At 38.4% G+C, this 23,843-nt stretch overlaps 1 protein-coding gene across 2 annotated transcripts in view; it reads left to right on the top strand.

The window, feature by feature from the left end:
• The window catches only part of PRKAR1B (protein kinase cAMP-dependent type I regulatory subunit beta), a 129,164-nt gene that overhangs the window by 54,310 nt on the left and 51,011 nt on the right, over window positions 1-23,843 (top strand). For both annotated transcript variants that reach the window (XM_038419272.2, XM_043494108.1), the window contains 2 exons: window positions 20,300-20,361; window positions 21,145-21,191. In XM_038419272.2, the coding sequence (XP_038275200.1) occupies window positions 20,300-20,361; window positions 21,145-21,191 (109 nt within the window). The remainder of the gene's footprint in view (window positions 1-20,299; window positions 20,362-21,144; window positions 21,192-23,843) is intronic.

Below are 23,843 nucleotides of genomic sequence, written 5' to 3' on the forward strand. Positions count from 1 at the left end.
AATTTAAAGATGCACTCTTGCGATAGCTGTTTTTGTAAAACAAACTGAATGAACAGAACAATGATTAGTTTTCTCATTAGTCAGCCACAATTTTAAGGTGGCCACATTTCACATTTACTGAAAAACTTACATAGAATAGTGCATATGTGTAATGTGATCAAGTTAATGTTGCTATTGGAATCTTTATTTTTGCATTTCCTCACTTTTTATGATTTCATCTGGGCAAAGTTAATCTTGCATCGGCACAAAGTTTTTTGTGTTTAATTTCCTAAATTTTAGCCCTGGTAGATTGCAGGATACTGGACTGTAAAATCAATCCATAATTATATATAGCAAAGCTAGGGGTTTCTAAAATGTAACTAGTTCTAAAAAGTAATTTCTCTCTCTGAGTTTTGACTCTGGCTATTAAGAGAGTCGGGTTTTGCAATCAAAAGGATATGAAAATCAGACCAATTTTTTTTCCCAAAGCTATTTAGAACACATCTAAAGAAGTGTTTTGTAAGTCTGCAGCATATGCACATTATACAATATCAATGTGGTATAAGGGCCTGATCCTCATCTGATGTAGTCAGTGCTGCTACACCAATATACACAAGCTGAGAGTCTGAATGGCATTAATTGTATAATATTTTTACAGCTTTGCCACTTATGAGTAATGTGCCCATCCCAGCTTATGTTGATAAAATCTTTTTACCCCCAAACCACCGTATTCACTTTCTCTTTCTCTACTTTATGTGAGTGTGTGTGTTTACCCTTATACCACAACTCACTATACTATATATTTGTGTGTGGGGAATACACACAGACACATGCACATGTCTGCACAATCATAAACAAGTTCTTTTTGAGTTGGGATGAATTTGAATACCTGAACTCCTTACAGCCATAGATTCATAGATAGAAGGCACCATTCTGATCATCTAGTCCGACCTCCTGCACAACGCAGGCCACAGAATCTCACCCACCCACTCCTATGAAAAACCTCACTTATGTCTGAGCTATTGAAGTCCTCAAATTGTGGTTTAAAGACTTCAAGGAGCAGAGAATCCTCCCTCAAGTGACCCGTGCCCCATGCTACAGAGGAAGGCGAAAAACCTCCAGGGCCTCTCCAATCTGCCCTGGAGGAAAATTCCTTCCCGACCCCAAATATGGCAATCAGCTTAACCCTGAGCATATGGGCAGATTCACCAGCCAGATACTACAGAAAATTCTTCCTGGGTAACTCAGATCCCATCCATCTAATATCCCATCTCAGGGGATTAGGCCTATTTACCCTGAATATTTAAAGATCAATTAATTACCAAAATCACATTATCCCATCATACCATCTCCTCTATAAACTTGTCGAGTAGAATCTTCAAGTCAGATAGATCTTTTGCCCCCACTGCTTCCCTTGGAAGGCTATTCCAAAACTTCACTCCTCTGATGGTTAGAAACCTTCGTCTAATTTCAAGTCTAAACTTCCTGGTGGCCAGTTTATACCCATTTGTTCTTGTGTCCACATTGGTGCTGAGCTTAAATAATTCCTCTCCCTCTCCTGTATTTATCCCTCTGATATATTTATAGAGAGCAATCATATCTCCCCTCAACCTCTTTTAGTTAGGCTAAACAAGCCAAACTCCTTAAGTCTCCTTTCATAAGACAAGTTTTCCATTCCTCGGATCATCCTAGGAGCCCTTCTCTGTACCTGCTCCAGTTTGAATTCATCCTTTTTAAACATGGGAGACCAGAACTGCACACAGTATTCTAGGTGAGGTCTCACCAGTGCCTTGTATAATGGTACTAAAACCTCCTTATCCCTACTGGAAATGCCTCTCCTGATGCATCCCAAAACTGCATTAGCTTTTTTCACAGCCATATCACATTGGCAGTCTGATAATGTACAAGTCTGAAGCCTCAAATCTGAGTTAATCCCTAGGATTTTGGTTCCAGGCCAGATTTTGGAAAAAGATGCAGGCAAAATCTCTTGAGAAAAGTCATTCTAGCAATATTTTTGCCCAAGATGGTGGGAATTTTATGAGAACTGCTGATCTCATGAATTTTTTTCCATTGGGGTAAAAATCTTAGGAAAATAACAGTGATGCCACTGAGATATTGCTGTTCTCTAACTGTTGGTAACTGTTCATTAAAAAAAAAAATACAACCACAGTATGTTGCCATTTCTATAGCTCTTTCCATCAGTGGATCTCAAAGCACTGGGGAAGGTAAGTAGGTGAGGAAATTGAGGCAAAGAGAGGTGAAGTTACTCACAAAGCATTTTTTCTTAAACCAATAAGCATAGAAGAACTTTATTCGTGGAACATTCTAATTTTCAAAGACTCTGATTAGTATAACAGGTACACAAAAAAACTGGCGGTGAATGTGTTTCTAGGGATTTTGCAAATGGCTGGTTTATACATTTTCTTTTACAGCCTACACAGTTGGTGATAATTCAGAATTTAATTGAGCCAAGCATCAAGAATATTGTGACCACATTTAGGATGGGTGAAATGTTTTGATTACAAGAATTCCATCCCTCAACCAATGCCCTTACCTTTGTCTGCCCCTCAAACTGGTCAAAGAAGGAGATAGGGAGAGTATCCCAACTTAACTTCCTACTCCATCCTGCCAGTCCCTCCATCAATTGGGTATTAATCATCTCTTGCCACCTACCCTGCCTCATAATCTTCTCCCTTCCACATATATCTTGTTGCAGAGCCCACTCCTTTAGCAACCATTCTATTAGTCCATGATAGTAGCTTAACTTCACAGTTACTTGATCTTGGTCATGCAAGGCATGTGATCGTAGGGCATTCTAGATTTGAATTAAATAGCATCAGGCACTAGCCAAGAAGGTTCTGGGCCTTGCCCCAATTGTGTTAGCTTCTGGAAAGGGGAGAAGTGAGTGGAGAAAATCAGGAGATTTACTGCTGAAAAGGCAAAGATTGTGGCAGCAGTTAGGCCTTGGATCTTCCTTCTTACTGTCCAGAGGTAGCAGAAAGGCCACTGATCTTCCCCATCTTCCATCATTGCCTCAGGCATCTTTTTCTAACTATATGACACACTGGTTGGTGTACGGCTGGGCTGTGTCTTTGTCTAAGTTTGGAATGTGCCAAATGCAGTTAGGGTGCTACTGCAGACTAAATAATAACTAATAATAGATGAAGGTAAATAGTTGAAAGGCTAGAGAAGGACATCCAGGGAATGATGAGAAAGGCAGTCTGAAGTCACATCTGTAATAATAGAATTCTTACAATAATCTTAGACAGTATGTTCCCAGTATGATCCATGACACACACTGTTACCGAGCATGTGCTAAGGGACTGGAATTACATATTTCCTGAGATGCTGCAATCCAGTTTAACGCATAGTGTTGGATGGGTCCCACAACTCTGATTTTTAGGCATGGAGGATTTCTAGAGGGTGTTAGGAACATTGCTAAAACAGACAATACTACAGAGCTTTCATAAGTGTTTTTGTGACTTCAGAGACATAGAAGATGGATTATGAAAGCTGCCAGTGCAAAATGGAAGGTTGTTTTTGAAGAATGATATGTCTCCATCCTGACCCCTTTATCTAACATGCAAGCCAGGAGAAAAGCAATGATGCCAATCTAATAGGCATTCTCAGCGGAGAATATCCAAGTTTCTGTTTTATATCCAGTGATGATAAAGGTTGTTTATAAAGGCAAGGCATTATTGTTTTGAATTGTTGGCACCACCTCACATCTTTTAAAGTTGAGAGGAGCAAGTCTGACGAGGTTTCCAGCTCCTTGGTCTCAGTTACAAGAGTGGGCTGTTGGAGATCATTTGTGCCTTCTTTGACAATGATCTTGCACTTACTGAATTCCTCTTTGCCTTGTTAGGAAACATATATTTCCTTGTCTTTAAGTTACTCAGCCTGGCATTTGGATATAATCCAGCATAGTAGACTGAACTGGTAGAATGTTAAATGCAGTAGGACCTCACTAATCTAAACGTTGCTAATCTCCACACTATTGTTTTTCCAAGGAAAAGTCACTCATCACACTTGTCAGCAAAGATGCAATACAGTAGCAGTGTTTAGTAGCGAGTTCAAGATGTGCATACTTCAAAATTTAGGACTTGTCCAGCTGAGAAGTTAGTGTGAAATAAGCTAGTGTGGACTTAAAAGTGTGATAGCTATTCCGCACAACTCCCATAAGAGTACTCTTATTCTGTGCTAGAAGTTCCTTTGCGCAGTTTAGCTTAGTCTGCTAAGTAACTGAATGATCTTATTCTTGTCCTTCCCTTCTCCATTCCTCTTATTGCTTGTTACTTTCCCTTGTCCTGTTTATATTGTAAACTCTTTGGGCCAGGGAGCATGTTATGCCATTCTATTTGTTGTGTAAAGTGCCTAGCATATTTTTTTGGTGCTGTATAAATAATAAATACTAATTATTACTAGTAGTGAGGTTTCTTGTTACAAAGACTTAATTACTTTTGCAAAATAGTGTACAGATATTCAGTAATATGCAGAGAAATATGATGACACCAATCTACAGCTGTCAAGGACATGAACAAAGTGCATTTTATGATGCAGTATCCTTGCTTTTTATTGTTTATTCACTTACCAGCTGATTCATAAAAAATCAGTCATTCACAAGGATTCGCCCATTCATTAGTTCAAATTAGCAAAGTTATATCTTCAATAGATTTTCTGTATGTGAATTTTAGATTGTGTAGCTCCTTTTAGGTGTTCAAGCAGATTTTATTTTTAACCTACTTTCACACACAAGTGTTTTCAAGTATTTCTCTACTTCTCAGAAGAAAGTGTTTAGAAATTATTTTAATAATGGTTTTTCCTAATAACAAGATCAGATTGAATTCTGTTTGTGCTGCTCCATCTATCTGAAAATGCCTCTCCTATCCAGCTACTGAGTCTCCTAAAAACTTTCCTCTTTGCATTAAACAACTAACTGCAAACCATAGTCACCATTCCCTTCCCCCATTACTACATGCTTAAATTCTTCCCTTGCTGTAAGTAGTCAGCAAGAATAGTAGCATCTTTACTGTTTTTAAATTTCAGCTCCCTTGTTTATTTCTTCTCCTTACATTTTTTTGCTTTCTACCTTTAAGATTCTCTGTATTCAGCTCTGTAAAGCATTTTATAAGGCAATGTCCTATGAAGCATGTTACATAAAATATATATTATATTGTACAGACCTTCCCTGAGGACTGCATCTTGACATGGTGGAAAGGCTTGTGTGATCCAGTGACCCTAAGAGCTATGCCGGGCAGGGAATTTTAACTCCTGGTAGGGCCACCCAAGCTGGACGGGTCAAAGGGTAGTAACCAGATGAAAAGCAGCCCACTGGTTCTCCAGATTGGGGGTTGAACAGTAGACAAACAATGAATCCTTGTAAACAAGATGCAGAAAACACAACAAGATAGCCATTCTGCAAAAAAGCATGGTAAACAGGGATGGCAGAGCCCTATTGATGGCCTCACCAACGTCTGATAGTGTGGGAAGGATTCAGATGCAGATATTGTACTGAGCCCTCAGTACATCTCTTCACACCACCCAGCAGACTTAGCTCTTAAAAAATTATTTTTGAGCTCTTTCAAGTCACCTCCCTGGGTTTGGTTTAGAAATGACACTAAAGGATGCGAATACTCTGAATATTGTGAACTGTTATCACTGTTATTATCCTGTAAACACTTCCTCTTTCAACATCCCAGATGGGATATGGTAGATGTTTCCTTCCAAGATATGAGCTTTCCCTAACCTTCAGAGATAAGACACCATATCCTAGACATAGACTCCCATTCTGAAGGGGACAACACTCTGTTAAACTGGCATTTCGGAGCCACTTTTCCTGATTTACTCCGCTTTGACATATTTTCTTTCACAGAACTGTCCTGAGGTGCTCAGCACTTTTGAAAATCCTAAAATGGGTTTAGGAGCCCATTGGGCTTCTATTTTGAAAATCTTGGTAATGCTTTATATACCTAGTTCTATGACTTGAGAACATTTAGCTCCTAGATCTCACCTAGACCCCGAAGACAGATTGCTAAAGAGAGCTTGCTTTTCTGTTAGCCAGTGTATTATCTTACTCCTTTCATCCCATTTTTATAAGGTCTCAGATCCACTTCTCTTCTTTGTGTTTTAGGAAATAAATTCTACCGAAGAGTGCAGGAATACTGAACAGCACTGATTTACTAAGAGGGTTGATTAAAATAGTTCTAGATGAACTGTTCATATTAATGAGGTTTCTAATATGATCATAGGAGATTAACAGTAATAAGATGGCCTTAGGAAACTAGTATAAAAATAAACCACAACTTTGATAATAAGAGCAGTAAACAGCAAATTGAGGCAGAACTATTCCATTCAAATCCCAGAAAACCAATGACATAAGTGAGACCATTAAAACAAATAGTATAAATGAGCTTGAGACAGCTATAAGAGAGAGATAGGGTGATTGATGGCTCTAGTGACAAATTGGGGGCCCAGAAGTGGATTAAAGATTGAGTTAAAGGTAACAGTGCTAACACACCTTTTCCTGTCCAGCAGTTCTAATTGTTCTTCCTTCCTGCGAATTCAACATACAATAGTGTATATAGCAATATTTTCTTACAGTTTTTGGATTGGTAGATCAATGGGTTTTTGTCGGCTCTGTTCTTTCAGTAATAAAGTTTAGTTTTATACTGGATGCACGGGACAAATTCAGGGGTGATATGTAAACTACCCTTTACATGAATTTAGACTCTCTTAGAGACATTTGTACACCGACTGTATAAATGTCTATAGGAGTCTAAATTGGTGTGGCTTGTGTTGGGGAACCAGAAGGAGATGTAAAATGAAGATTACACATTTGTCTCATGAGGATTTCCAGAACAATTACACAAAAGCAAAATAACCCCTCCCAGCAAACCATTAGGGCATAGTTGTGGCATATCTACAACCTTATTTGCAGAAGGTTTTAACACTTGACCTGCAAAGTCAACAAAAGAATCACCATCTCCCATCTTAATAAATTGGGTTCTATCTGCACTAATCACATCCTGCAAATATACCAAGTCATCTGTTTCCTTTTTGCTTAGATCTTACATACTCTTTGGAGGAAGAAGGTCTACTGTTGTCAGCACTCCTGTTAAATTTATTTGCTTTTCTAGTGCAGGGAAGATATGTGTATAACTCTAAAGGTCACATTCTACATTTATTTATTTATTTGATGTCTTTTGATTTATAGAAATGTCCCTGTAATCTTTGTGCAAGAAACATGTACAAAATTTACCAGAACAAAAATAAAATGGGAAGGCCTCCCAGAATATTCACTAAGGCCCTGATCTTGCATTTGTTCTCTGTGAGCAGAACCCTACAGTCATGTGAAACCCCACTGAAGTGTAAAGAGCATGTGATGCTCTTTGCAGGATCAGAACCTAAACCCTTGAGCTTTTACTTTCCTTCCTCACTGCTATGTTTCTTGTAACTGGACAATTATTCAGAAGGAATTAATATATATAAAATTACAGTTTAAATTATAGCAGTCAAAGATTCCAATTCAGCAAGGTGTACTTAAGCATATTCTTAACTTTAAGCAGGTGCTTAAATCTGTCTCCGTTCAGGAAAGCAATTAAGCATGTGCTTTAGTCCTATTGATATCACTAACATGCGTAAGAGTTTGCAGGACTGGGTGAAAAAATTGGTGAGGTTAATTTGGCTCATCAGTTAATTTTTTTAGAAGTATAAATCCCAGGTCAGTCTGAAGCATCAGAAAATTATTTGCTTCCCATTTAAATTTCAGGATAGTATGAAAACAGAATGCAATTTAGCTGGGTTTTTTTCCATTTTATTTCTAAAATAATGGCAATAATCCACCAGCAGTTTTTCTTTAATCCAATTAGGAACTTCCTGTAAATATCAACAGCCTATCTATCTATATCTTAACCTATGGAACAAATTCTAAACATCCTTTATTCCTGAGAGCAGAAAGTAATGCATTGAATAAATATATCTCTTTAAAAAGTTATGAGTTTTACATACAAGATGGAACAATCCAGGGGGGGATACTTTCAGAGCACAAATGGGAATTAAGCACCCAATTTTCAATGACTGAGTTAGGGTCCTACCTGTCCTTTGTGCCTTTGAAAAATCTTACCCCTGACTCATTGGGTGAAAACAGCCCCATGATGAAGCACTACAGTTGACTCCAGAGGTCAGTAATGCTCACATGCTCAAATGATTAAATTGGCTCATCAGTGGTCATCAGATTTTTTTAAGCCGTTAACTTTATTTATGCCTTAGAGAACTATGTGTTTCTTTTAAAAGTTACATTAGAAATTCATGGCCAAAATTAAGACATTTGTAAGCATTTCTGATGAAGAAAGAATGCATCTAACAATACGTATAAACTGACTTCATGTTTCACTGGCCATCTAGATTTATTGTCCTTGGTGGTAAATATTGACCTTGGATTTATCTCAGTCAGTGTTTACCTCTTAGGTCAATAAATCTGAGGTTCACCTTAGCCGAAGTCAATATCTGCTTAGTGTTCTGTTTCATTATTAATATAAATATTTTTGTGACCTTTACATGTATTAAGTAGTCTAGTTTTTTTAAAGTCTTTCTCTTGATATGCTTATTTCTTTATAGAAATAATTCTTTAATTAATAATAATTAAGAATAATAATTCTTTATTTCTTTATAGTATATTTTTACACCATCTCTCATATTACTTTGAAATCTGTTAATGCAGAGAATTGCTGTCCTTTTTTCCTAAGGGGCTCTCTCAGATTTTGAATGTGTGTTTCTGGACATAACAGGTGCTCCATAGTATAATAATATAAAATTGACCACATGGATCACCATTCACTTGTCTGCTAGTAAGGTATAATGGTTACTCCTTTCTCTTCTCTAGTTTCCTTTTCGAGAAATCTTTTCTGTGATAAGGTATTTCCTTTTTGCATCTTTTATAGAGTTTAGAGCCAGAAGGCACCATTAGATCATCTAGTCTGTCTTCCTTTATCTCCTGAACATCTTCATCTTATTCATCGAATAAACACTTCTTTCAGCTCTCACAGAAATTAATCTGGGGTGTTTTTGTTTAGGTTTTAGGTTTAGGTTTAATATTTCCTTTGTGTGTCTGCCTTCTGAATGGTCTTTGGGGGATTTCCCATGTAGTCTCAAACTGAAGCACCTCAGAAGTTTCAAGTTCTGCTTTCATGACTCTCTTTGGACTGTCATACACAAATATTGCCTTTTCTGCCTCTGAATAGGCTGTGGTGTAGCTGGATCTGAGAACTGCATCTAAGTATTATCTCAAGCCATTAATAATGGTTGGAGTCCTTTAGTTTCCTTCCTTAGTTTCCTCCTTTCCTTCCCCGGAAAGCTTCCTAGAAGTAAGATGCAAAGTTGACACTGACAGCTCCATGAATCCTCCTTTTTAATCTCATGGGGGGCATGCAAGGGAGAGCATACAAGCCAGAGCCTGTGGGTTCAGAAGCAGCTCCACAGCTACTCAGCAGACTGGAGACAGGATGATTTCCCTTTGGGCCAGCTACTTGAATTGGGTGCTTGGCTCAAGATTGTCCCCAGTATTATTGCTGTATTTCAAAACATTTATGTAATACCATAAATTTAATTGGCATATCAGAAATAAGGTCTAAGCATATCAGAGATATAGATAAGATACATCTCCCCCCAATCTCCCAAGAGAGTTCAGAGTATAAAGCAGTGGTTCCCAAACTAGGGGTGCTGTTTGTTCAGGGAAAGCCCCTGGCGAGCCAGGCTGGTTTGTTTACTTGCCGCGTCCACAGGTTCTGCTGATCGCGGCTCCCAATGGCCGTGGTTTGCCGTTCTTGGTCAATGGGGGCTGCGGGAAGTGGCACAGGCTGAGGGATGTGCTGGCTGCCCTTCCTGCAGCCCCCATTGGCCTGGAGCAGCAAATAGCGGCCAGTGGGAGCCACGATCGGCCGAACCTGCGGACACGGCAGGTAAACAAACCGGCCCGGCCCACCAGGGGCTTTCCTTGAACAAATGGCGCTCCTAGTTTGGGAACCACTGGTCTAAAGGCCTGATTCTGCCAACCCATTCTCATGAGATTAGTTCTTATGCTACTACCATGAGTAATGACTGTTCACATAAGTAAAAGACTGTGGAGGCTGGTCCTTTGTGATCACATAAAAATCAGTGTTGACTGTATGAAGATTTTGGGTTATTGATTCTAAAGATATGCTGGGTTTAAATGGTTTTAGAATGTTGTGCTATGGAAAATTCTGATCCCTGTCACATGGAAAAGCATAAACCTAAGTGTATGGATTTATATGAATATTATTTACAGAGAACCAGATACAAGATACATATAGTTCTCTTTTCCTGTTAATTCCTTTAATTGGATTTTAAGCGGGCTTTAGTGCAGAAATTTCTGCTGAACTTCTTTCATATATTCTGGGATTTCACATGAGCACAAATAAAGGCTATTGACCCCTACATTTAAAACAAAATGTGTATTTATGTGAGTGGTAGTGCTATACTTAAACAATAGGCAAAATCTTGTCATGACCATCTTTTCTTTATCCTAATGTATACCAATCCCTTCTTAATTTGATGGGCACAATATTTTAAAATTACTTTGTCAAAAGCAATCCAGAATAATGTATCCAGTTTGGATTTAAGATTCTGTTGAGAGAAATTATACATGGTGATTTTCCCATCATTTCAGTATATTCAGAAATAAATGTCAAAGCTGTGTTTGTGTTGAGATAATTTGGTTCAGCAATATATCAAGTCTTCAGCATTTTTTTTCCCGAAAGTTATCATTTGGAGGGATTTGTATGCTACAGGCCATGTAATAGCTGGCTTATATATAAGGCTTGATAGAGCAAGCAAAGTGCTTGGCTGTTTTTCTGTGATGCATACCTTTAAGTCAGATTGAAGAGCAGCTTACTGTTGTCAACTTTTGATTCATAGAGTTGTGTAAATGGGCAAAAAATTCCTTTCTGTCATGCCAGAGGCCAGATTAAACAGAAATCTGTGAACTAGGATGGTTATGTGGTTGTGGGGAAACAACATGGATTGTATAACACATTTCTGTGTGTTTTTGTGATTTGTTTGCATTGAGTTTTGATCCTATTTTATTTAACTCCATAAAATATAATTCTGCCTATTTGTTAAACTGCTGTAAATATGATTACTGCACTAAGGAAAACATGTAGTCAGCAGAGTTAGGCAGAAAAAGTGTGAACACTACATATTGTGCGTAGGCTGAACAAGAATGACTTTAAACATTTCAGTGTTAATGATGTTGTCGTACTAGACTGCTTGCAGAGTTCTCCATATTCCATTTCAAAAAAGCATTTAAAAAATGTCCTACAGATACTCAGTAAGGCATATACAATAGTGCTTTTTTCCCCCCTCTCAACATTAATGAAAGCCCAGCATATTTGAGACTTAAGGCACTTTGGAAACCTGAATCTTAACGATTGTAGCACCGTGAAAAGGTAGAATACACTAAGGAATGCAGTATCTAAAAATGGTCTTTCTTTTTTAATTTTTGTAGCAGAGTGCAGAAGGAGCAAGATTAGATTTGTGACATGTTTACTAGGCAGATTTTTAAAACACCACAAAATCATAGCGGATTTGTGCTCTAAGGTTAAAAGTACCAGATGTTCCTGCTAGTAATATTTTGGTAGGGCCCTACCAAATTCACGGCTATGAAAAACGTGTCATGGAGGAACAGCTTGTGCATCTTCATGCTTAACCCTCCATTCCTCCAATCTGTCCAAATACTGAAATACTGACCCTCCTGAAAGACAAAGATGCATATCATCTGATCTTATTGACCTCTATTTTCTAATTGAGCTACTGGAGCTTCGAAAAGGGGAACTGATTCACTCAAAACTGATGTTGCACAATACACAAGAAACAAAACCCAGAAGAGACCATCTGAAAAATATGGCCCTCTAATTCATTTTGTGAATGTAAGTTATTCTGTTCCAGAAGTGCAGGAAATTAGCGGGAGAATATGAAGCTCTAGGGAAAGATAAGGAAAATGGGTGGGTGAATGAGTTTGCACATATCTGTCAGCTACATTGGCTATGCAAATATAAAATCAAGTGCTTGCTGATATGTGGTTTTTTGACAGTCATGGAAGCAGGGCTTTGGAGCTGTGCTCTGGCTCCGCTCCAGCTCCAGGCAAAAACCTGCAGCTCCACCGCTCTGGAGCTGCTCCGTGCTCCAGCTCCGGGCTCTGCTCCAAAGCCCTGCATGGAAGGACTTAAAATCCTCAAATTAGTGGATAAATTAGACTCATCCAATTTTAAAGAAAAAACCTGACACTTTTTATAGATAACCTTTATCAGAATATTTTATAATCATTTCATTGATCCAAATATAAATTATAATTGAATCTTAGGTTAGACTCATACATGTTTTTATTGTGCTTAGTTGTTTGGTATCTCCAAGTGTGGTAGAACACAACAGAATGGAAATGAATGAGACAAAATGTGGGAGATGGTTGCAGCCATATGTAACATGGTTGTCAAGAAAGGGAGAGCATGTCAAACATTAGCTGATGAGTTGCAGCATGCGTTTCTCTAACATGATGCTTGCCACAGAAATCTGTATTACTGTCCAATCTCTGGATGACAGTAACCACAATTTGATGGAGGATTGCTCTATGGGACAGAGGCTCTCTCTTCCTCTATGTCTTTACAGAATCAAGCAATTGGTGGCAAACAATAGATAATACAATTAGTTGATGATAATCATGGGAATTTTCTGGCACACAAAACTACTTTGCAGAAAGTTAAAACAAGAAACGAAAGTAAATTAAATTTAAACTCTGAGCCAATGTGTCACAATTAACAAACATAACTCATATTTTGAATACCACACATTGAATGTTTGTGACAAATCCACGGAGTTAAAAAAATAATTGTAAACAATGTTTCTTAGTGAGTGTAAGTAGATCTGTACCAATCATAGTTTGTTCACACGCATACCGTGAGTAGAAAAACAGGTTAAATTATGTCAATTTTTTGTTCATCTTTAATATTCATAGAAATATCTGGCTGGCAAACAAAAATCATTTATTTTCTATGTAATTTGTCTGTCTCATTAAACAACTTCTTCTAAACTTTTACCTCAAATGTTAATAAAGTGCCAACTGAAAACATTAGCAGGGGTTGAGGGGGATCTACTTATATCTACTGCATATCCTGAATAATAAGTACAAAGCTAATGCACACAGTACAGTATTGGTTTAAGTTTAAATTGTAATTTATCTAGATAGTTATTTAAAATAATGTCCAAGGTTCCTATTACTTTCTTAACATATAGGGTATTTAGCCCATGCAACTGGCTAGTAGTACATTTTGTACTTAATATTAAATTGAAAAACTTTGGGAATATTTGAAATCCCAACATATTCTAAATATTTCAAAGAATTCCAAGCAAAGTAACAAAATGAAACTGGCAAATAGCAATTAACCATCTTCAGATGTGTCACTTATAAAGAGTGTTAGCCCACCATCTGAGTATTGAACTATATCTGATGAATAGTATATAGTAACTCTTCTTACTTAGTTGGAATAGTCCAGAAGAGGGAGCTTGGAATTAAAGAGTAAATATGCTTAAAAGTACATGAAGAATAAGTTGCTTAAATATGGTAACTTTTTATGGTTGCCATTTACCATTGGTGGAACTTGTTTTATATTAAATAAATATAAAAAAAGCTTTGGTTTTAGGATGCTATAATGTTTTTATATCGGTTTTCTGTCATAGTTTTAAAGCAAATTTTCTATTAGAGATTCATTCTAAATATTTTGCTTTTATTACACTAGCAAGCATCTTCTCTAAGCATATTTGATAAAGAAACAAGGAAAGTAGTAAACGCATGATGATGGTTAGATCATAAAAACCCAAATCCCATATACAGTGCATAGGACCATATTTATCTTTGGTTGAGTCAAATCTATTGACCTCATCCTAGTTACACTAGAGATGAACTTGGCCTACTTTGCCTAAAGTATATGATTTTTCATTCTGATAACACGTCCCTGAGATACTTATAGAATGCCGATGCATACAAACACTGGCTTTGACTTTGTTACAATGTCCTTCTGTGCGTCTAATAAAAATGTATTTGGAGCCTTCTCTAAATAAAAGATCCAGTACAGTATGCCAAAATGAAGCAGTGGTGCATTCTTACAGTATGTAACCTCCATCAATAGACTGCGGTCACTCTTTATCCGACCTATCAGTTCTCATCCTCAAAGGAAACCTGCACAGGACTTTTGAAAGATGAGCCTGGGAGTTTAAATTCATAACTCTTCTAAAAGAAAAGGAGTACTTGTGGCACCTTAGAGACTAAGGTGCCACAAGTACGCCTTTTCTTTTTGCGAATACAGACTAACACGGCTGCTACTCTGAAATAACTCTTCTAGACACCAAAAATCATGGTCTGAATAAAGACACTGGATTTATGGCTTATTACAACAGTCTGTAAACTAACCCCCCCTTTTTGTCCTATGACTATATGGATGTTAACTAGCCAGTTAGGGTTGCCAACTCTCCATGATTGTCCTGGAGAGTTGGAATTAAAGATTAATCTTGAATTAAAGATTATGTGAGGTAATGAAACCTCCAGAAATGTGTCCAACCAAAATTGACAACCCTAGGGTCACTTCACCTTAAATGGTCCCTTAGAATATGTGCTAACTACTTACCTTAAATGATCTGTTGGATCTTGCATTTACTTGTGACACTCCTAGTACTTTTCCAGACCTGATGATGAGCTCTGTGCAGCTCGAAAGCTTGTATCTCTCACCAACAGAAATTGTAACAGTAAAAGGTTTTACCTCACCCACCTTGTCTCTCTAATATCCTGAGACCGACACAGCTGCAACACTGAACAGATCAGCACAAAACTAAAATAAATGGCGGAAACTGGTGGATCCCTGTACACCTGAGGGTGCAGGAAGACAAACAAGAATAATTAAAGAATAGAATGAAGCCTTATATTTAGATGGTATGCTGCACAGGGCAGGAACCTTCACATTTTATGTGCTCATAAAGCACTGTCCAAGTCTGCATTGTATGAACATTAATGAGATGAGCTCAGTACTCTGTCTTACAAAAGAAAAAAACAAAATAAGACAAAAAACCTACTTTAGTACTTGGATATAACAGAATAGGACTAAACAAAGAATTTGAAATGCAGGGTTACCATGGAACATGTTTGTTCAACTCTTAGTATATGAAAACAAGGAGGCTCCACACAACTGAGTAAGAAGTGATACTGTTTTTTTTCAATTATTATGCTGAGAGAGTGTTGTAGAGTTTTTATGGAACTATGCCAGATCAGCTTAATATTTTTTCAAACCTACCCTCAACAATATTGATTCTTTTGGTAAAGTGATAAAGGAAGAGAAAGTATGTATAGCACACACACATTGAATGTTTTCTGTTTGCCTGCACAATGAAATAATTCTGCTTGAAGTCTGACAATACCTGAAGGTATAACAAGGATTTTCCATTTATGTCACGGATTCTCTACAATGTATACATTTTATCTATCTCCATCTTCCTTTTGTGTGATCTACTCACCATAGTAAGGGGTGAAAACAAATCTGATTTTGAAACTGATAAATTACGTTCCCTAGTTTTGTTGTATAGCCATTGCCATAGTCTGATTTTGAAATGTTTGAAATCCTGTTCTCTTTGACTTTAACAAGCTTGTTCTCAATTGTCTATTGCCAGCACTGCGTAACCTACAGTAGACATTGCTTTTTTTCCTTTCTCACTTTCTGTGTTGATTCAAAATAACCTCATTGCAACAGCAAATGAGATTATTTATTTTTACCATTCTTTTTTTTTTCATGATAAAGAAAATCTCTTAGGCCTATCTTCCTGCTGCCTTTCACCTTGTGTTATGCTTTACACCCGGGCAGGCAGGTGGGAAAGACTACCAAATTAAAATGGTGTAGTGTGTTCTACCCACTTGGCATTCACTGTGCCAGATTCTCTGCTGGTGTAAATGGGTGCAGCTCCAATGACTTCAATGGAATTTTGCTCACTTACACCAGCAGAGAAATTGACCCACTTTGTACAGGGGTAAATACATATATAAGGTAGAAGCCAGCAGAGAAATCAGGCCCTTTGGTCTCAGATCTGACTTCAGTTGTTTGCAATCCGCTTGTATGCTTTATGGAAACCCTCGACATGTTAAAACTTGCTGTGAGTCTTTGATATCTGCAACCCTTTAAAAAAATCCTTTAAATTTTGATATTCCGAGACAAAACAGATGGCATTTTTTGATGGAATAGATAGAGATTTCAGGTTTAAACATATTCCTCAGTTTCACCTTGTTGGACTAGTTAATAATAAAGCTTTATATTATGTGCAGCTCAGAATCTTTGCTTGTAATTTCATTTACAGTTTTAGATTATATTATCAAAAAATTACTAAAAATTAAATCTGCATAACCCTCTGTGGAGTTTATCATTGGTGGCTGAGTCATAGAATATCAGGGTTGGAAGGGACCTCAGGAGGTCATCTAGTCCAACCCCCTGCTCAAACCAGGACCAATCCCCAATTTTTGCCCCAGAGCCCTAAATGGCCCCCTCAAGGATTGAATTTACAAGCCCGGGTTTAGCAGGCCAGTGCTCAAACCACTGAGCTATCCCTCCCCCCCAGTCTGTCAGTCTTTCCCTGCAGTGCCAATGGAAGCCTCATGTACATACAGTCCCACCTGCATCAGTGGTTCCAGGCCAAAAACTGCCCCCAAAACCTTCTGATTGGAGCACTGGTTTTGGCTCCAACTGCCATAGCAATGAGAACTCATCTTTTCAAGAGGTAGCCAGTAGAGACTATGGAAGGCCGCAGATAGACCTAAAGCTTTTCCCTGTGGGGGACAGGGGAGTTAAAGGCTGAGGAGAAGCAGTATTGACATTAAAGATGAGTGAGCTAGGATGCTTCGAGGGAAATATTGTGTAGGGAGCTGAGACAGCAGTGCTGGGGGAGCCCTTCAGGTGTAGGTGCCTGGATGCAGAGCCACTGGGCATCCCTCTCTCCCCCCACATCTTAGGGGTTGTCCATAAATAACATAACACATTTTTTGGAGATTTTCAAGACCCACCAGCCTCTGTGACACTGAAATAAACATGCAAAATTAAGGACCCACCTACCCCCTAATGTGTTACGTAATTTATAGACAGCCCTGTGACTCCAACCACCAATATCCTGAATTGAAAAACCCAAACACAACACCCTACATCCTCATTCCATCACTTAAATAACACACCTAGGAACATTACAAAGGATACATTTAAAAACAAATAATCCCCTCTGTTAGCAATTCTCCCATATCACACACTGATACACAAAGGCACTGAGTAAAAATCTACCCCATGCACACTAACCATCTACTTCAGCATTCTTTACCGTTAGGGAACTTGGCTGGAGTCAGCATTTGGTGAAGAAGTGGAGAGTGGGGTCATGTGCTGTGGGTGCAGTAGATAGGGAAAGTAATATGGAGATGAAATCATGGTACAGTAGTAGGTTTCAAAGTTTGGGTGAAGATTTAGCTAGTGATTTCCTAGCTTTTTATATCATTGTGTTACTGTGCTGCAGTGTATGCACTTAAACAACCACAGACTGTTTTTTTAAATTTTGTTTGGAGGAATTTATGTGTCTATATTTAAATATATATAAATAATAGCAACTTGGAAACAAAAATTCAGGTCCCCTCCACACATCTGTTACAATTCTACTACACAGGCAGGGCTATTTATAATATTATGTTTATGCCTTTCATGGACAAAAGACAGTTGTGAACCATTCTAAAAATAACATGTACACCTTGTAGCAAAAAGAAGAAGGTCAAAATCTGGGCCTTGACCATATTATCTCTTTAGTGAGCTCCACTAATTTTCCTTAGTTCATCTATTTTTTAAAACCAGCTTTGTTTTCTACACATCACTCCTACTCAGGTTTTTCTAGCATGAAATTGTATATAGAACATGAAAATACATATTGATAAAAAATTAGGGTTGTATTTTCAAATGCCAGCTTGAACAGATCATGACCAAACTTTTTAACTTAAAATAAAATAATTGGCATGCTCTCTCAGGGTAACAGTTTTTTTTATTTTAGTCTATTTTGTATGTTGTAAATCAAAGTCAGTAAATGATATCTATTGTTTCAACATCAATTCCATAGTAGCCTAAATTAAATCAAAGGTCAGTTTTGGTGCAATGAAGTTATGAGTTTGGTAGGTTATTAGGCCAAGATTTTCAGAAGGGCTTTGTGAGGTATTGTGTGCCTCTATTTTGGGGGAGGGCCCAACTTGAGACGTGTTAAAAGAGGCTGATTTTCAGAGGGTTAGCAGTAGTTTTTAACCTAGGAGTTTGAAAACATTTTTGATAAAAGGAAGAGATGTTCAGAAATCTGATAACAAACCATTTTGGAGAAGGGTGCAGTGCTATACATAATTTATCAGCCACTATTTGTACAGTCAGTTGTTAAGATATAAATAAAACACAACCTTCAAACAAGAGATAAAAAGCTGACACTGTGCATGGTTATTTCTCTGTATTTAGTCCAAAAATGGTTTCAAAATCTGTTCAAACAGTCACATTTTGTTTTTGATTATATTTGTCCACGTTCTGATTTCTCTATTTAGTGGCATAATCTTTTGGGGCCTGATCCTCTGAAGCACGAAGTGCCTTCAATGCTAGTGAGAGCTCTCCACCCACATCTTGAAGAAGTGGGCTCTTAGATCTCTGCTTGGGCACAGAGGACAGGGTAACACAGGGAGCCAATTGAGGATTCTTGATCCCATTCTGCCTGGCCCTGGCATAAGATAGAGCTACTGAGAGTACACCACCAGTGGGCACACTGGGGAGGTCCAAGAGAGGCACAAGAACCTGCCAGTTCTCTACTAGGTGGCGTACAGTTCTGCACTGCTCCCTACACAGGACTGCATGCTCATCACACCATCTAGCCCTAGCAGTGGAAACATACTTACTACTCAGGAGGAAAGATATGCCCAGCTTGAGTAATGAGTGAACATTTCCTATAACTGCATCTGAGTGGATTGTGGAACAGTTGGACAGGAAACAAGCTCATAATGGGATTTTACAATGTGCATTTCCCATATAAGGGATTGAAATCCACCACAGGTTTGTTACTGACTTCCTGGCTATTTTGATTAATCTTTTAAATTTCTTCATTGTTTTCACTTATTTGTGATTGAGAGGAATTTGCTCCATTTTATGGGCTAGACAGAGAGTTTATGTCTCACTCTGTGGGAGGGGCAGTACGTTGATGCACCACTCCAGGAGAAGCCAGTCACAATTCCTCCCTTTTGCTGATGGTGGGAAGTGATTTCCTTCAGCCTTTACACTGATGAATTGGTGAGGGGGAGTGAGGGAATAGTGCAGGTTCTACCCAGTCTTTGCTCCTCATCCTCCACCTGTGTGGGGAGGAGAAGCAGTAGTTCTGTGGGGCCTGCTCTCTCCCCAATGTGGGCAGGCAGCCTAAAGTGATTGTGGAGGGTGGGTTATGTCCCTTATTGCCCAGCCTGGCCTTGTAAGGGCAAGTGACAAGCTTGCCCTATATGTTTAAAATCATGGTGCTGTGGGGAGTCTGGGAAAGATGAATTAGTCCAGTGCTCTTCTATAACTTGAGTGTTTCCATAGCATTGGCCAAATTTTCATCACACTAGTAACTCTGCTAAAGTCACTGAGCGTAAATAAAGTCAGCATTTGGCTTCATATATTTACCTCTGCACTGGAAGTGTAATCCCTTGCCAGCTCTTATGCTGTCTTAATTTAGTCCTTTATATTTCCGAATGCATCCTGCTTTGTGCAATGGGTTTTACTGGTAAAAATGGAGCGTCATTTTCAAAGGGGGCTGTGCTTCTATTTTGGGCTTCCAACAGCTTCCATTGTGACACACACTAGGTTGTTTTGAAAATCTGGCCACTTTATGGTGCCTAAAAGGGAACTGAGGTCTTTTGAAAATTCTGGCCTTAGAAAATAAAAGCATGAGCTGCCTAGTTTGTAGAATGCTTTAATTTAAGAATGGGTCTGTACACATAAATTTTGGAAGTTCTTTCAAAATAGCATGAGTGGGTTGAGTCACTGTCTGACTTAGTTTTAAACTATGGCTCTGACAGAACTAGCTTTTCTGGTGTTTTGCCAGCTGGGGACTCCATGTGCTGCTGCAATTAACCTTTTTCTTTTTCTTTGCAAAATCTGTTAATGAAGGATTAACAAAGCAGAGTGACTTCAGTACTGTTGACTAAATAAGGAACAAGTTTGACTCTACAATGGCTGTTCATTTTCTTTTATAGTGACATATTTGATGCCATGTTCCCCGTTATGCACATTGCTGGAGAAACGGTCATACAGCAGGGTAAATTTCCACACTTTTTTCCTTACAGATTTGCTCAGATTGTATCATTTATGCCACTCTTTCTGATGTTCAGAAAATTAGAGGGTCAAAGATTTTACCATTTTTGCTCACATGCAGCAATATCTTATTCCACAAGTATCTAAGTATTTATTTATACTGTAAGCTCTTTAGAGCATGGGAATGTCTTGTTCTGCAGTGACCAGCTCCAAGCATCATGAGGTTCTGGTCCATGACTGTGGCTCTTTGGTGCTACCACAATCTAAATAAATAACAATAATACTAAGAAAAAAGTGTCCACATTGATTTAAATGGGGGCTACCCACGGAGTAAAGTACTACTCAACATGACTAAAGGGGGCGGACTCTGCACAGAATAATAAAAGATGGAAAATATTTTCAATGGCCGTTGAGAGTGCTCAGCACCTCACTATATTGTGACCATAGTTACCAGATTTGGTAACTTACTTGCAAGCTTAGAGCAAGTGAAGCAGGATTTTACTATCCTGAGGGTATTAAAAGTTTCTAATGTGTTTGCCTTCATTTTAAATAAATCAAAATGGATAAACTAATACAACTGAGAAAAAAATATAAATAATCACCCTTGATATTTCTGTTCATGAGCGAAACGAGGCATGGATGTTAAGGAAATGATTTTCTCTTTAAATAATCAGCTCTGCAAACCTGTGCAAATATGTATAGAATCAAATATGGGGATTGGAAATTATTTGTATAACCATCCAGCAGACATTGTGAAAACAATCATCATTTATATTTTTGCTTCCAGGTGACGAAGGAGACAACTTCTATGTAATTGATCAAGGAGAAGTGGATGTAAGTTTAATTAACCTCCGATTTGGAGTTGCTTCCCCTTCTTATTTGTTTTAATCAGACTGTTGCAATATGATGCTTATTCTAAGATTACATAGCAAAATTTCATGTTCATGAAAGGAATCTGGGGGTCATAGTGGATCACAAGCTAAATATGAGTCAACAGTGTAATGCTGTTGCAAGAAAAGCAAACATCATGCTGGGATGTATTAGCAGGAATATTGTAAGTAAGACATGAAAGTAATTCTTCCACTCTATTCCGTGCTGATTAGGCCTCATCTGGAGTATTGTGTCCAGTTCTGGATGCCACATTTCAGGAAAGATGTGGACAAACTGGAGAAAGTCTATTGAAGAGCAACAAAAATGATTAAAGGTCTAGAAAACATGACTTATGAGGGAAGCTTGAAAAAATTGGGTTTGTTTAATCTGGAGAAGAGAAGACTGAGGGGAGACATGATAACAGTTTTCAAGTACATAAAAGGTTGTTATAAGGAAGAAGGAGAACAATTGTTCTTCTTAACCTCTGAGGATAGGACAAGAAGCAATGGGCTTAAATTGCAGTAAGGGCGGTTTAGGTTGGACATTAGGAAAAAATTCCTAACTGTCAGAGTGGCTAAGCACTGGAATAAATTGCCTTGGGAGGTGCTAGAATCTCCATCATTGGGGATTTTTAAGAGCAGGTTGGACAAACACCTATCAGGGATGGTCTAGATAATACTTAGTCCTGCCTTGAGTGCAGGGGACTGGACTAGATGACCTCTTGAGGTCCCTTCCAGTCCTATGATTCTACTTGCCTACGGCTTGATCCAGCAATGTTCTGTGACTCTCCACTCCTGTTGAACTGAGGGAGCTCAGCATTTCACAGGATTGGTCACCTTGTTAGATTTTGTTGCATTAGGTCTTTTATGTATAATGTTATAAATGGTATATTTTACAGCCACATTTATTTGTCCATTCAAAGCAGGATAATATGGTATCATGATCAAGCAAATTACTTTATCTTTAGAACTCTAACCACACCTGTAAGTATGCTGCCTTCAGTGGTGCAGGCCACCATGATGGAATTCACTGAGGGGGCCATATGAAACACAAGGAAAATATTTTCTTTAATCACTTATATGAGCTCATGTGCATTTCTTTTCAAATCAAGAGAAAGCCCCAGGCTGCTAGTTTCATTTTAGAAACCTTAATTTGCTTTTTAAACTAGATCTGAATAACCAAGCAATGCACTGTATTGATAAAGCAAGGATTCTTAACATCCTTATATTGAAACATCAAGTATCAATTGAGTTTTTAAACCACAAAATGCCCATCAGAGTTTGCAATGTTTTTGTCAGGAAGGGTTTGAAAGGAAGCTACCCTCTGAATCTAGTTTCCAGTTCTAATCTGTACATGTCTGATCAACTTCATCCTAAGGAGTGCTATGAAATCAACCCCCTTTGCAGCTTTCATTTGGTACAGTCTTCTCATCTCATTGAATTCTCTGGAAGCCACATCTTACATATCAACAGTTGTTAGATAGGACAGGCTGGTTCATTAGCAGTGTTGCTATGCAGACTCCCAGATGAATTCTGTTTGGATTATTTAAAGAAGGCAGTGATTTATTTTGAATCCAGCCAGCAGGCATACAGTTATTTTAGTGAAAGTTTTTTTTTAAGAGGTTTGTTTTTGTCAGGGGACCATCTAATTGGTATTGTTGGGAATCGAGAAACCTCACACTCTGCCTCTGGAAGTTACTCCTCAGGAAATCCGTGTGACTCATTGTTCCTATCAAGCCGGGTAGCGTGCCTCAATAGCAAACATCGCCACATCAGCAATGCCAGAAAATAACAAGTGCAGTATTTTTAGAAGTGTGGTAAAAATTACTTTTAAAAAAATTATTTAGGGCCTGATTCAAAGCTCACTGACTTCATGATGATATGCAGAAAATAGACAGATATTGGACTCTTACTGTAGTCCTCCTTAAAAGTGCCTTGCCCTCCTTTGGAAGTTTTAGGGAATAGTTAGCTGCATTTTCTGTTACTGAAGCTGGCTTCTTAGTCCATGTCCTCCCACTTACATCCCAAGATCCCCCACCGGAGCAGCTCTTTTACATAATATTAAGCAAATTCTTACTGAGAGAATGACATCTTTTCATACATAATCCTGACTATACATGGTCCAAGGAGGGACTTAAATGTAAAGATTGTTTTGACTGATTATTGAGTACATGAGGGCCTGATTTAAAGTAACCTCTATGTGCAGGTATCACATAGTTTTATGAGCAGTTGCAGCTTCTGGGGAAGGGTACAATTTTCAAAAGCAATTTAGTGGTTTAGGAGCTGTGAGGGGGTGTTCTCCTCACACCACCCCTGAAGGGGGGTACGGTGACTCAGAAGGTGCTAGTTAACCTGTAGGCTGCATCTGGAGAGAGACTTAAGCTTGAGGACAAGGGAAGTGTGAAGACCCATAGTAGGAAAGGACAAGAAAAAGGGGACTATGGAGCCACCGTGTATGGGGGCCTTCTTTGCAGAGGGCAGATATACCCTCCTGAGCTGGTCCCTAGATTTACCACTCCCACTGAAGGGGTCCGACAGACAACAGAGAGGAGTCCAAGCCATAATTGCTGGAACTAGGGGTACTGGGTTCTGCTGCTGCACCCTGTGGCTTGAAGTG

The sequence above is a fragment of the Dermochelys coriacea genome, chromosome 10, assembly GCF_009764565.3.
Source record: "Dermochelys coriacea isolate rDerCor1 chromosome 10, rDerCor1.pri.v4, whole genome shotgun sequence".
NCBI lineage: Eukaryota > Metazoa > Chordata > Testudines > Dermochelyidae > Dermochelys > Dermochelys coriacea.